This window comes from Petromyzon marinus, chromosome 12, assembly GCF_048934315.1.
Source record: "Petromyzon marinus isolate PM22_M1 ecotype Great Lakes invasive population chromosome 12, UKy_Petmar_22M1.pri1.0, whole genome shotgun sequence".
NCBI lineage: Eukaryota > Metazoa > Chordata > Hyperoartia > Petromyzontiformes > Petromyzontidae > Petromyzon > Petromyzon marinus.
Window position 1 is genome coordinate 5,532,636 of NC_133678.1, and position 14,321 is coordinate 5,546,956.

General features: G+C 47.8%; 1 protein-coding gene across 7 annotated transcripts in view; it reads left to right on the forward strand.

Annotated features, from left to right (window-relative positions):
• The window catches only part of VPS13B (vacuolar protein sorting 13 homolog B), a 305,573-nt gene extending 297,480 nt beyond the window's left edge, over positions 1-8,093 (forward strand). For 5 of the 7 annotated variants that reach the window (XM_076066534.1, XM_076066537.1, XM_076066539.1 and 2 more), the window contains exons 59-62: positions 837-998; positions 2,655-2,757; positions 3,126-3,399; positions 5,805-8,093. In XM_076066534.1, coding sequence (XP_075922649.1) covers positions 837-998; positions 2,655-2,757; positions 3,126-3,399; positions 5,805-6,074 — 809 coding nt within the window. In that variant the 3' untranslated portion in view covers positions 6,075-8,093. The remainder of the gene's footprint in view (positions 1-836; positions 999-2,654; positions 2,758-3,125; positions 3,400-5,804) is intronic. The other 2 variants (XM_076066535.1, XM_076066538.1) reach the window with 2 other exon arrangements.
• Positions 8,094-14,321: the final 6,228 nt, after the last annotated feature.

A 14,321-nucleotide genomic window follows, 5' to 3' on the forward strand; every position in this document is an offset into this window, starting at 1 on the left:
CAGGAGGGGCCTGCAATGGGATGTTTTGACCGAGTCCTTTTCAATGACGTTCTAATTTTTCTCATGTTTCACATGTATTCAGCGGGAAGGTGACATTCCCAAGCAATCAAATGAGCTCTTGCACACCTCGGGCCATTTGTCCCAGGCTCATCTACGCGGGTTTGAGGCTTTGTGAACGAGAATAGAAGATGTGAGAGTTGAAATCAAGCAACGCTGCCAGAGCGCTTCGGTTACGTCACTATTTACTTTAATGGGACGATCGTTTATAATGTAAAAAGAACGCATAAAAACCCTGTAACATGATAACAAATGTAATGTTAATAGCTTCAAAAGGTCAAAGAGTCTCCCACTCGTTCGCCATCGTTGTGAACACGTGGCCTGGAATCTTCCCCAGGTGGTCTCCAGAGCCCCGAGGCAGCAGCACATGTCACATGGTGTTGTTGCAAATTGTCAGAAGTGTTAACATTGTTTGAAGCACCCCTGTATTGATGTTATAAAATGTGTAGGAGCGACCTCGCAAGTGACATCACTCGAGTGCTACAATGGTGTGCATGACTGACTTCTCCCCCATTCTACATAGGCACGTAAATGCATGCTGGTGTGTGGTGTCGCCTATTGCCGGGCGTGGTGCTGGCCATCCACCCCCTCGTGCCCCGTGCCGGCCTTTCTCAGGCGCTGGGAGCGCTTGCCCCGACAGTCTGTTGTTTTATTTGGGCAATTCCACTCCATCTCAAATTTAGCCAGATAGTGGAGAGTTTGACCAGAGAGTTTGACCGTGTGCGCATATGCATTTGCTTTAACTGCGTGTCTTGCGGTGTCGTGATTGCTTTGCGCAGGCGCCATTGCAGGAATAGTCGACCAGCCAATTCAGAATTTCCAAAAGGCCTCCATCGGCAGCAAGACCAAGGGCGTGATCTCGGGCATGGGCAAGGGGTTGGTTGGCGTCTTCACCAAGCCCATTGCGGGAGCAGCAGAGCTCGTTTCACAGACTGGATATGGTAACGCTGTGTTTCCTTTGCGTTTCAGTGTGTGGTTATAATTCATTTATATATATATTTAAGTAGAAATGTACGGTAATTTTGCTGCCCATTGTCAACGCTATCTCCTCTTAAAGGAATTTACGTTGCGCCTTCACGAAGGCGCTTTACAAAGAGTTAACAATGGTACGCATGAGTGTGATGGTGGCGATGAGGTGAAGGAAAGAGATGAGAGGAAGCAATGGGAGCACATCTGTGACGATGCGTGAATTGGGCGAAATTGATGACAGTAAATGATGATGATGATGATGAAGATTAATAGATTGAATGAATGGGGCAACGAGTGGTGGCCGTATAATAAGAATACGAAGAGGGAAAATTAACGGTGGTGGTTATGAGGATGAGATTAAGGGATCGTGGGGTTGAGCTGGGGAACAACGAGTGAGTTGCGAGTGAGGATCGGAAGCTAGTGAGCGACGGTGACCGCTTAATGAGGAGTAGGAAGTTCGTTCCAGTGAAGGGGCGGGGGGGGGCCAAGAATAGAATAGAAAGCATGGATTGAGCGCAAGCCGAAGGAGGAACAGAGAGAGAGAGAGAGATGGCAAAGATAGAGAACTCAGAGGGCACGAGAAGGCGACACGTAGAAAGATACAAGAGTGGCAAGACACGATGGGGCTGGGTCCATGAAGGGACTTGGAGACCAGCGTGAGGAATTCGAACATGCAACGGCAGTACACAGGGAGCCAATGCAGTTGCGCAAGGAGGGTCGAGGTATGGGAATTATAGGGAAGGGTTGAATAATATGATCCGAGCTGAGTTCTTTTGGATTTGTTGAAGGGGGTCAAAAGAGTAAATGGGCAGACCACGCTTAAGAGAGCTGCAGTAGTCCAGACGGGTGTGGATAAGGCAACGGATGGGAAGTTTTGCAGCAGAGGTGGAAATGAGCAGTCGGATTTTACGAATGTGGAACGAATGCGACCGGCAAGCACGGGTAGTGGCGGCAATGTGATCGGTGAGGGAGAGGGAAGAGATAACAGCAAGGTTGCGAGCTGTGGAAATGGGGGAAATAGAAAAAGGAGGGGAAGTACATGGTGGGACAGGGAGGAGGGGAACGGGTGGCAGGGAAAAAGATGATTAGAGTTTTGGAAGGGTTGATGGATGAAAGTGACGTGACATCCAAGGTTGGATAGAAACCAGGCAGGACCCGGAGAAAAAATCCACGTGACCACGGGGAGATAAGACGTGCAAACTCCAAATATACAGCAGGCATCGGCGTCGGGATCGAACCCGCGACCTCCTGTGTACCAGGCAGGATACTGTTCTTTACGCGTTGGCACCTTCCTGAGTCAGTCGCTTCTGACCAAGCTTAATTTCTTAACCACTCTGAAACTACCACTGAGCTGCACACGTAATATTTTGCCGAGCGTTTGCGAATGTTACAGTTACATTTTTACTTCGCGCTTGACCGAAAAGTTTCTAACTCGTAAAAAAATGTGGCATTAAGTAGAAAGTAAAGTTAAATTATCGGCTCGTTGCTTGAATTGGCATTACCCCGCATTATTGTAAACTTTTTTTCCCACTTTTCACACGTGCCAAACAACCGTGAGAGATGTAAATAACCGCCTTGCGCGGTTCCTCTCGAATTTCTTTCACCTCGCTTTGCAATTTTTACTTCAGGCATTCTGCACGGGGCCGGCTTGAGGCAGTTCCCAAAGCAGCGCTTCTCACCGACGGACGAGGCAGCTGCCCTGGCGCCGAACAGTCATGCTAAATACGTCTGGTGAGTCACTCTTGCCAAAAACGGTTGTTCACGCGAGCCCTTGACGGTACAACGCTGCGTAGGTTTGTCGTGGGTTGTGCTGCACGGCTCTCTCGGGACCTTTTCTGGTCGGACCCGCGCGTTGTTTGTCTGACGTTTCGCCTCCATGTGCTGGGATCTTCTTGCCCGATTTCTCGGGATTAGCAGCGGTATGCGCCAATTTTTTCTGCATCCCGTGGAGGATCCCACTGCTACGAGAGTCGCAGTGGGATAGCCAACCGTGCTATTCGGATTTTTGCGATGATTCTCCGTATTGGACGTACATCGAGTAACCATGCAGGGCTGCACCTCTCCCCCCCACCACCCGCGGCCCCGTGCCCCACACACAGGAAAATGCTGCAAGCCCTGGGCCGCCCAGAGGCACTCATGGCCCTGGAGGTGGTGATGATCAGCGGAGCGGGCGTGGAGCACGAGGGCTGCCTCTTGCTCACGGCCGACGTGCTCTTCGTGGTGAGCCTCAGCGAGGACACGCAGCAGCAGGCCTTCCCCGTCACCGAGGTGTCGTGCCGCATGTCGCTCGCCCAGGCGGGCCTGCTCGAGGTGCAGCTCAAGCAGCCGAGTGGCGGCGCCGGCGGTGCCGGCGGCGGCGACGACACGCCGGAGGTAAGAGGAGACCCTCCCCCCCCAACCCCTTCTCACGAGCAGGGCCACGGTTGTAGGATTTCTTGTCCGAACCTATATATCTATTTCACGTAACCTATTTGTTATTTCACCAGCTAAAGGCCCCACTGAGCTGCTATGTAGCTGTTTTTTTCAGAAGCGGCCTGGCTGTCACCACTGATGGCTCAACAAAGTGGCTCATCATCGGCACGTGGAAATGTGTAGCGGCCCCACACTCTCAACGCGCGGTGTGGATTCTTAATGTGGCGTGGACAAACCGGTGGGCCCGGAGAAAAATCCACACGACCACGGGGAAAACACGCAAACTCCAAATATACAGCAGGCGTCAAGGTCGGGATCGAATCCACGACCTCCTGTATACCAGGCGAGGTAGTTAATATCTCCTAGCCACCATGATGATGAGAGAGACACGCAAACTCCAAATATACAGCAGGCGTCAGGGTCGAATCGACGACCTCCTGTATACCAGGCGAGGTAGTTATCATCTCGCCACTGTGATGATGATGATGATGAGAGAGCGACACGCAAACTCCAAATATACAGCAGGCGTCAGGGTAGAATCCACGACCTCCTGTATACCAGGCGAGGTAGTTAACATCTCCTAGCCACCGTGATGATGAGAGAGAGACACGCAAACTCCAAATATACAGCAGGTGTCAGGGTAGAATCCACGACCTCCTGTATACCAGGCGAGGTAGTTAACATCTCCTAAGCCACCATGGCACTCCTTGTCGTCCCTTGTCGTTGCGGTTGCTCAGCAGACCGAAAGTCTTGAAACTCCCAAGCGGTCAGCAACAGCGCTCTTGAATCTACAGGACAATTTTTTGCCAGAATCTAGATGATAACAAATTGAGGTTTAACCAAAGCTGTTGATGCTTTGGCGTTTGCGTCGTCCTTATACTGTTCACCCTTTGGTGGCGTTTGTCTGTAGCCCCGGTGAGACAAACCCATAAAATGGATGCCTCTGGTGTATAGGCCAATCACTTTCAAAGGCAATGCATACATTAACAAATGTGTTTGCATGTTTCACCACAAGTCTGTTAGGTCAATGCAGACTTGATGCCTTGCAATCGGTGTCCAGTTGGTGTTTGAACATCTTAACAACTGTGTTTTTGGCAGAAAGGGTAAAGCCGGTTTTTTGTTTGCACTATTGAAGGTGTCTTTTATTTTTAAGCATGCTGGCTGTGCACGGACTCAAAACGGCAACCTGCCAGCAACAAGTAGCTGAGCACAGACTCAAAAGCCCAAAATACAAATTAGCCAGAAACAAATCGCTCGATTGAAGGAGTATATATTTATTTATTTTTTTCATCACGGTTTACTACTCACCTGCCACGTGTGTTTTACATCTAGGCAGCCAGTTTTGTAGTGCAGGCCAAACCACCCCCCCCTGGGTGCCGGATTAAAGTAACAGCAAGGCAACGCTTGTCCCAACAGTCTGTAAGAATTGACGGTGTATCGAGTTTTTTTTTTTTTCCCCCCCACCCACGTGGGAAGTTGTGTTAGTGATGTGATGCACCGTTATGAAAGTCACGGTGACCTGGGATCGAATCCCAACTCTGCACAAAGTGAGCGGGCAAACGCTATCCGAATCTGCGGCTGAGTTTAGCCCAACGTCAATTTGGCCGTACAGGAACACCTGATGAGATGTATAAACATAAGTGGCCGGGCGTGATCAATGGTTCACACCACGACATTGCTTCCCTTGCCAGCCTGAATATTTGCTCACCTGCAAAGCACCATATCATTGAGTGCATGTTACCCGCCATGACGGGTGGCTTAGAAACATGGACAACTGATTAAGAAATTAAGCGAAAGCTTAAGACTGTGCAAAGAAGTATGGACAGAGGCGTGCTTGAGTTACGCCGAGAGATGAAGAGTCACGAATGGATTCCAGGTCAAAGTCATAATTTTGACTGTTCAGCAAAGTGGGCTTTAGCGGAACATTTCTCAAGAAAAGAAAGATGGCTTGTGAGCGAGAATAACAACACGATGGCAGCCAAAGGAAGGGACGTTCCCAAGAGGTCACTCCACTGCAGAGATGGCACGTTGATATCACCTCGTGTGCCGGTGCTGGTGGGATTGTGGAATCGCTTGACCGTTGGTGGTTTTTCGCCAGGTTGGGGAGGCCTTCATCCAATACTGGGTTGATCATGGCTGACAATGATGAGCTGTTGCTATTAACAATCCTTAAGACTATAAATGAGATATATTTGTAATTGGATGATGTTTGTTTGCAAAAGTGGCCGGGTTTGTTGCTGCTCACAACAAACACATCGTGTACCATTCCGGCGGCTCTCCGGGCCAGCAAATGCTCGTTACAATCCTGGGGACTAAACCAGAGGAATCTTAATATTTTGTGTGTGCATGTGCGTGTGCGGCTTCAGCAGCAGCAGCAGCAGCAAGCGGAGCTGTGCGGGCAGGAGAAGTTGTCGGAGCAGCAGTACGAGCGCTTGGTAGACTACGTGCGCCGCTCGTCGCAGTACCTGGCCCCGCTGGTGCCGCGGCACGAGCAGGCTCCCCCGGTCGCCCGCTCCGCGCCGCCCGCCGCCAACATTAAAACCTACCAGTACCTCGTGCACCCCAGCTTCGGAGAGGTTTTCGTGGGGAGGTTCACGCAGGCCAAGAACAGGGCGCTGCACAAAGGCTTTTCGTGAAGGCGTGTGGAGGCTGGCGCGATGACAACCGTTGGTCGATCAAGAAGTGACTCGACCGACGGACGGTTATAACTGACTATTTTGTGGTCGTTTGCCCGGCCCCCCCCCCCCCCCGTTTAAAAACGGTGGCCGCCGCCACCGCTGGGAATATGCCCACCACCCCCTCCCCGCCGCCCCCCTACGAGCCGCGGCGAAACGTGACGCGGCCGATGACGGCATTGCGTCACCAAGCGCAGCCCATCATCTCCAATCTGTCGAGTAAATTGGACCAATGATCGGCACGGTATTCGATTGCTTATATCATCGGAGAGCTCAGCACTAAAGATGATTGTCGCGAAATATGCCATGATATTTAATCTCTCCTACGCATCCTCCAACAATAGGATGGGGAGAGTGGCAGGTTGTGCTGCACGTGTTGTAGATGGAGAGGACAGTACAGAGGCTTGGGAGGGTTTTCTCCAAGTTGTTTACGATGAATACGAGCAGAACAGATACATTGTCATCTTTGTATTTATTCACGAATATCTCCGACATGCACAATTGTCGTTTAGAATGTTGCCTTATTTAAATTCTCGTGTCAGTTCTATTGAGTAAATGATACAAGTGGTTTTGTGTGATTTAGATACAGTGAAGCAATTTGTTTATTTTTATTATGAAGAACAATTCTAAGAGGAAATGAGCACAAGTTTACCCTCCACGCATTTGTGTGCCAGTATTGCGGTAGACACTTCAATATGTTACATTTAGCACCCAATTACAAAATGCTAAGATCAAAACAATGCAGGTTTGTGCTGATTGTAACCAGGTAAGAAATCATTAGGATGAAAATCAAAACTTTAACTTGTATCTGGAGCATTTTCTAAACACAAACTCAACACAAAAACGTCAACTTATCTGTCGAAAAAGAAATTCCCATCTCCACGTGAGGCATGTATATTTAGTCAGAAGTATGCTGCTCATGCTTTTCTTGACAACTGGCCACGTGTTTATGATATGAGATGTAAACAACGCCGTGTATGCATGGGTAAATGCAGAGTGCCAGTGTGACATTAGTGGAGGCCTGTGTGTTCTTGGTAGCACATTCCATTTAAGCTGCACGTCTCCAAACACACACGTGCTGGCATGCCAACTGTAAATAAATAATAGCTGTTCTTTTTCAAATATAAATACATATTGTGTATACTACATATACAGATCGTTTAAATATCGGTGATCAGTTTTACAAGTTTACAGATGAAATAAAAAAAAATGTGTCGCTAATCGTTGGGGGTGTAAGAATTAATCCATTCACATCAATTTATAAGCACACGATACACGCATCAAAACAATGTTCGTATGTTGATATGTTGAATGGGACCTCAGCAGCCACTAAGTGGCCACTACATTCACCCCGATGTAAAAATATATATATATTTGTGATCGCAACCCTAACTCGTGACAACTCATCGAAACGCCACGGGGGTTGGATTGTTCCCTATATTATTCTGCCCAATCTACCGGCAGGTCTTTGGTTTCTGACTCCCTTCATTCTGTCAGATTTTGGGTTTGTATGCCCCTCCTCACCCCTGCCCAGACTGCCTGGGAATTTCTAAATTTTACTGATATCTGGTTGTATTTTTTGTTGTTGTTGAACTTGATCGTAGTACACTGCACAGTTTTTTGACGACCTAGGCCGACTGAGTGACGTGTTCGGGGTTAGTCTCCTGTGGGAAAGGTGGAAGGATATCTCTTTGTGGCTCATGATTAACTGTTCCACCTCTAATAAGCACGTGTTTTATGGCATGCTTACGAAATTAAAGTTATAAGTTCACTCTGAGTACACTAACTCGAATTATAAAGAAACATATTGGCCCCAAATACATATACATTGTGTGTATGTGTTTTATAATTGTGCGTAAATACTAATCAGAGGCACTAACAATGGGGACTGGCTTGCCAGCCTATGACGTGATGTACACATGCATACAGGTTAAACCCACGTTTATTCTTTTAATAAACATGAGCAAATGTTTACAATTATTACTGCTGTGTGTCGATACATTGGGGAGAAACAAAAAAAAATCTGTTTTGGAAAAGCACGGTAAAATAAAAAGTTGCCGGGTCCATCATATTCCCTTTGATTGACCAATGAGTGTGGCCAAGATGCGTGTACAGGTCGTGGATGGATAAATATTGTTTGTGGGCCGTTTAGAAGTGAGAAGCCACTGCTTTGGAAACCTCATAAGATGGGCCCCATGCATGAATACAAATAACACAATAACGGTGAATGTCAACGTTTCTGATCCATTTTACAGCAGGAAATAAGCACAGATTAAACACATTCTTAAAGTATATCGTTATCTTGCCTTCCATTAACAAGTTCAGGTTTCTAAAACGCACTTCAACATGTACTTCATATTTGTATCCTGGTCCGCCTTTAATAACTCTCCTTCGTGACCATTATCGGATGTGTCGGTGTGACACAAATGTATCGGGCAAAAAAAAACGAATCCGTGGAAATTAATGTCCTGCTTCCATCGATGCGACATCAGAACCCGTGATGACACAATTGTGCACGTGGCGGGCCGAACGCGCGCACGTGACCCCTCGCGTCACTGGGAAGCCACGCTGAGCGAGCCCTGCAAGTGAAGAACACGCGGCGCAACGCTCCGCGTGGCCGCTAGGAGGCGCTCGCTTCGGATCGTGTGCCCGGTTGCGTTTAATTTAAACAGCAATGACATTGCGGAGAAGTACATTTTTAATATGTTGCAAATGTGTTTTTTGTTACAATAATGTACATATGTGAGTGGCGTAGCTATCGCGTGCTCAGATGGTGCAGCTGCAACGGACCGGTGGGACCAGGGGCGGAGCCACGGGGGGGGGGGGGGGGGGCTGGGGGGCTTAGCCCCCCCTGACATTTTGGGAAAGTCGGAAATCGGGATAACCGGATATCCGGCTGCTGCAAAATGCTGCCCTGCAGGCTGCCACCTCGTGCTGCCCTGCAGGCTGCCACCTTGTGTACTGCCCTGCAGGCTGCCACGTGCTGCCCTGCAGGCTGCCACCTCGTGCTGCCCTGCAGGCTGTCACCTCGTGCTGCCCTGCAGGCTGCCACCTCGTGCTGCCCTGCAGGCTGCCACCTCGTGCTGCCCTGCAGGCTGCCACCTCGTGGTGCCCTGCAGGCTGTCACCTTGTGCTGCCCTGCAGGCTGCCACCTCGTGCTGCCCTGCAGGCTGCTTGAGCGGCAGCCTTTCGAACTTATCGAACTTATTAGCCACATCAACGGCTCCGACCTATTAATAAACTCCGCGTTCAAATCCAATAAAATTTGTTTTATACATTTGTGGCGCCCGTTGGAAAACATAAACACACTGGATATCTCAGAATATTGAAGTCAGCCCCCCAAAGTCAAAATCCTGTCTCCGCCCCTGAGTGGGACTCACTCATGCGTTGAGCTTTGAAGAGGGGGGACAGGCGGCCTACACTGCAGGGAGGATCTGCACAGTGTGTACAGGGTTACAAGTGCAGTATTTCGACTTCAGTACTGTTGCACGCTGGCCAGACGTTTTGGAAGAGGTGGGGGTACTCACACTTTACCCCGGCGCACGCGACCTGCCGTGTCAAATGACCGCGGTGCGTTCGATTTCACTGCTTGGTGGACGGGCGCGAGAGGATTTAAGAATCTTGATTTGAAGCTTTCGTGACTGCAGGAATCCATACTCTTTGGTTCTTTCGGTAAAGTCACGTAGGTAGAAATAAATGTAAACAAATCACGACGTTTCGATCGCAACACAAGCAATCTTCATCAGGTGGAACAACCACAGCCAAAAAAATAATGCTGAAGTAGGCGCCTGGAGATCGAATTTAACCGGCGACCTTTTCAAATGCAAGTCTAGTTTGCGTACTTTTCAACCCCTTATCGGTGCCGTACCTTATTACAGACCAATTAAATTTACATGAGGACGCACCATCTCTTCGGTTTATTTTTCGTCTTCCTCTTGCACACGTCTTTACTCATACGGTCCTTGTACTTCCACCCAGGCCCCCCACTCTCGTCTCCCACCTGAGCCCCCCACTCTCGTCTCCCACTTGAGCCCCCCACTCTCGTCTCCCACTTGAGCCCCCCACTCTCGTCTCCCACTTGAGCCCCCCACTCTCATCTCCCATCCAGGCCCCCCACTCTCATCTCCCACTTGAGCCCCCCACTCATCTCCCATCCAGGCTCCCCACTCTCATCTCCCACTTGAGCCCCCCACTCTCATCTCCCATCCAGGCCCCCCACTCTCATCTCCCACTTGAGCCCCCCACTCTCATCTCCCATCCAGGCGCCCCACTCTCATCTCCCACTTGAGCCCCCCACTCTCGTCTCCCACCCAGGCCCCCAAACTCTCATCTCTCAACTTTACTCCTGCCAAACGCCTTGTTCGGGCGTGTACACTAAACACGGGGAATGGCTTTTGGTAAACCCCGTGTCCCTTATAAATATCACCATTCATCCGACAAAGTCCCATCACAAGGGAGAAGCACACATGATTGACCGCACTCTCGCTAAAGTCGCCGCAGCAGGTAACGCTGCCCAGCGTCGCTATGTTGTGGCGTGGCCTGTGTCTGGAAATCCGGATATGGAAGTGTGTAGCTTGCGCGGATTATATGTACCGAGAGCGTCTTGTATCCGGCTGGTACGGGGATCGCTACTCTCTTTAGTAGAACCCAAAAAAAAAGCATGTCCCACCACTTTTTTTTTATTTAGCCGTATGATTGTTTTTGTTGTCGTTGCCCGTATTGAAGCGGCTGAACGCCGTATAGACCTGAAAACTCAATTACCCTGTACAAGAAGACGTGCGAACCGTTTGGGTTGACAGGTAATGAGTGTGCTAACCATTAGACCACAACAGCATCATTACACCACGGTAGATCCAAATAAAACATACAATTAAAAAAATGTTTATTTTCTAAAGTACTGTCTGCACGTTTAGCATTAATTTATCTTTAAACAAGGGCATTTTTTTTGACTGGACAAAACATGCTTGTTTGCAAACAATAATGTTATCCAATGGCATTTTTTAATCCCCTGCAAAGTTCAATCTATTTAATTTCAAGGAAACAGGTGTTGCTTTTCACAAACATGTCAGGAAATGCATTGACGACCACAAGACCTCCAATTCGTATTAATCCGTGCTCCAGCGCGTTGCTCACAAATGTCACGCGCATCGCTCACCAAATCAGAAATCTTTTCCATAGCAGCACCATGGACAGCAGTGGGCGCACATCTGCCAGCTGCCTATAATGTACAGCATTAGCCTGTGGTGGACTGCGGCTCATTGCCGTACAATACATACGCATGTATGTGTGTTGAATTTCTTTCGCACCGTACGTAGCCGACCGTGCTAACCGGAGGTGTGGGGGAAGGACAGCACACTAAACGCATACAGCATTTAGAAAGAGATGAGTTTTCAATCTAAATTTGTCGTAATTCGAGCATCGGGCAATTCATTTTTTGATGCTGGATGTACAGTGGTACCTCGTTATACGTCGTTAATTCGTTCCAGAAGGTAGGAGGACTTATACCGAAAATGACGAATGCCAAACGAATTTTTCCCATAAATAAAGGGAAAGGAAATCATCCGTTCCAGAGTATAAGAAATGATATTTTGTATGGCATATTATACATTAATGGGGTTGTATAACATAATGTAGACACTACTTATTACTAAAATGCATACATACATTAAAATAAATGCGAAAATTAAAGTAAATTGAAATGAAAATAAAATGTAACATCACTTTACCTTGCTGAAAATTCACGTTAAAATGGTAAAAAAACACGTGAAAATTCACGTAGAGTAATAGCAAAGGGGTTGTGCACTGAACGAGATCTACAGGCAGACTGAGGAGCGGCGCTTTGTCTCAGTCGTGAACGGGGTCTACGTGGGTACGCGGTGGCTCATCCCTACCCACACAAGTTCTAGCAAGCGCCTCGTATCTCAAGCAAGACGTCGTACCCCAAGACGTCGTACCCCAAGCAAGACGTCGTACCCCAAGCAAGACGTGTCCCAAGCAAGACGTCGTGTCCCAAGCAAGACGTCGTATCCCAAGCAAGACGTCGTATTCAAAGACATTTTTTTCTCGTCAAAACACGACGTGTACCAAATTCGACGTATTCCGAAGCGGTCGTATACCGAGGTATGATTGTAATTACCAGCGAAACGTTGTATTCATTTACTCTCCAACACACCGGTGGGATTAAGTGGTATCTAATTGGCGCGTTGTTTACGTGACAAACCTGACTGGCTGTGTCGGGTGGTGGAGGGTTACGACAGAACATTCATACTTACGCGATCTAACCCAAAAAAAAACTTTATTATGGGAAGTGCATTGTTACAGCTTTGCAGCCGCGTGTGTGTCATCACTTGGAGCATCATTGTCAGGATTATACCACATCTAGTCGTCGATGAGTTGAGACGAGATATTCACTCGTTGGCACCACCTGAAGTGGTGTCACGTGAGTGGGTCGAATTTCTTTACGTGGCCAATAAAAAGTGAATTGCGTGAGAAGCGTTTAAAATGATCAGGTTATAAAACAAAAAAACTCTTTAGCCTCATAAATGTAGCGGTACTACTAGAGTTTTGCAGCATTAGATGGTACCAATTTCTGCTCTGGCCCATGGACTTCAGAGGAGAAAATCAATGATACCGGTTGATGAAATGTAGCTGTAACAATAACCTTTGACACGTCCTCTGTGTTACAGTGATACATCTCTTACACTTGGCACATTTTACGACCCATAATTATCCGAGTAAATTATGAAGCTGTCCGTGCGGTTATGTGCAAATCAAAGGTGGATAAAGTGTGCGGATTGGCTTGCTGGTTCCCTCGCCTGACGTGTGGGGAAACCGTGGATTATCAGGGTGGATTTGGTGCTTCAGAAACCACGTCCGGCAACTCCCTTGGATGTGGATAAGGGCAGATAAGAGTGAATCATATTTATTATTTACAAGGGGCCACCTCTGAGTGACTCGTTCACGAATAAGCAAAAGTAGGGAGAAGCTGTTAAATTAAAATGTCACCTTCGCGACACGCGAGACTTATCGTGCATGAGAATCGCTCACGCGGTTACGACTCGCGAAAACCGAAAGTAAATATACTAACGTAAACTAATCCTGCATTCAGCCTACAGCAGTGAACAAAACTACAAATGAGATGCAACATAGCCCATAAAAAAAACGAGGTGGTGACGAACAAAAAGAATGGTGTCCTTGAATCAAATCGAGAAGCCTGTATTGTTGCAGTTCTAGGAATCGCTACGAGGGGTGAATAGTACAAGGCTGATAATGAACCCTGGAAACAAAGATAATGATGCGGGGGAGAAGTTGGGCCAGAGACGTTTGGCAGCATCTCCAGACCTCCGTTATTTAATAACGGAGCACTGATCAAACACTGGATCACGTGTCTCCTCCAGTCAGCTCACACGCATTTCTGGTAAAAGAAAGTAAAAGCATGAGACGTAAAGAACAAACTAAAATAGTCTGACGGATGTTGTATTGGAGGAAAGTGCTAAAGCATTACATTAATCTTGAAAACACTTGGTGCTGTTAAATAAAAATTAGGACATTTTTAACGTGGCAGCAGTCGGTGGTGTGGTGCACACTCAGAAGGCAAGCCACTGCTTTCTTTAGTTGCCTATTCCGCTCCCTTGGCTGCACCGAGGCAATTCCCTGAGAACCACTAAAATAAAGGAAGCAACATCCATGAAGCTTAACAACGAGCAAACGGTGGCGACACCTCTCCATGCAATGCTAAAAACACCCACGAGAGTGACGGGCATGGGTTCCAACGGTGAGAATATCTGACGGCGATGATAATAACCTTATTACAGCGAACCAGAAAATGCAGAGCCCTCTATAAACAGCTCGTGCTGAATAATTAAAAGGCAATTTACATTTTATGATTTCCAAAGCATTTTATCGCCGGTGCTTGTAAGTTTTATGCAATGGAAATGTCAGCTACGGCCACGGCTGTCTTCGGTGTATTATATTCCGCTTTGCTGGAGGAAGAAAAAAAATGTGCATTGGAGATGGACTCTTTTAAACATTGCAGCCTGACAACCAGCCAATTTAGGATGCCATTACAAGCCACCCAACACGCATAATTGTGTGTCAACATTAATCTGGTCATTTTCATTCGGTTGCACTGGGTCGCATGAGAGGGATAGCAAGACTATACTTATTTTATATTTTCCACTAATTGAATGGTGATGGAATGGCCTAATG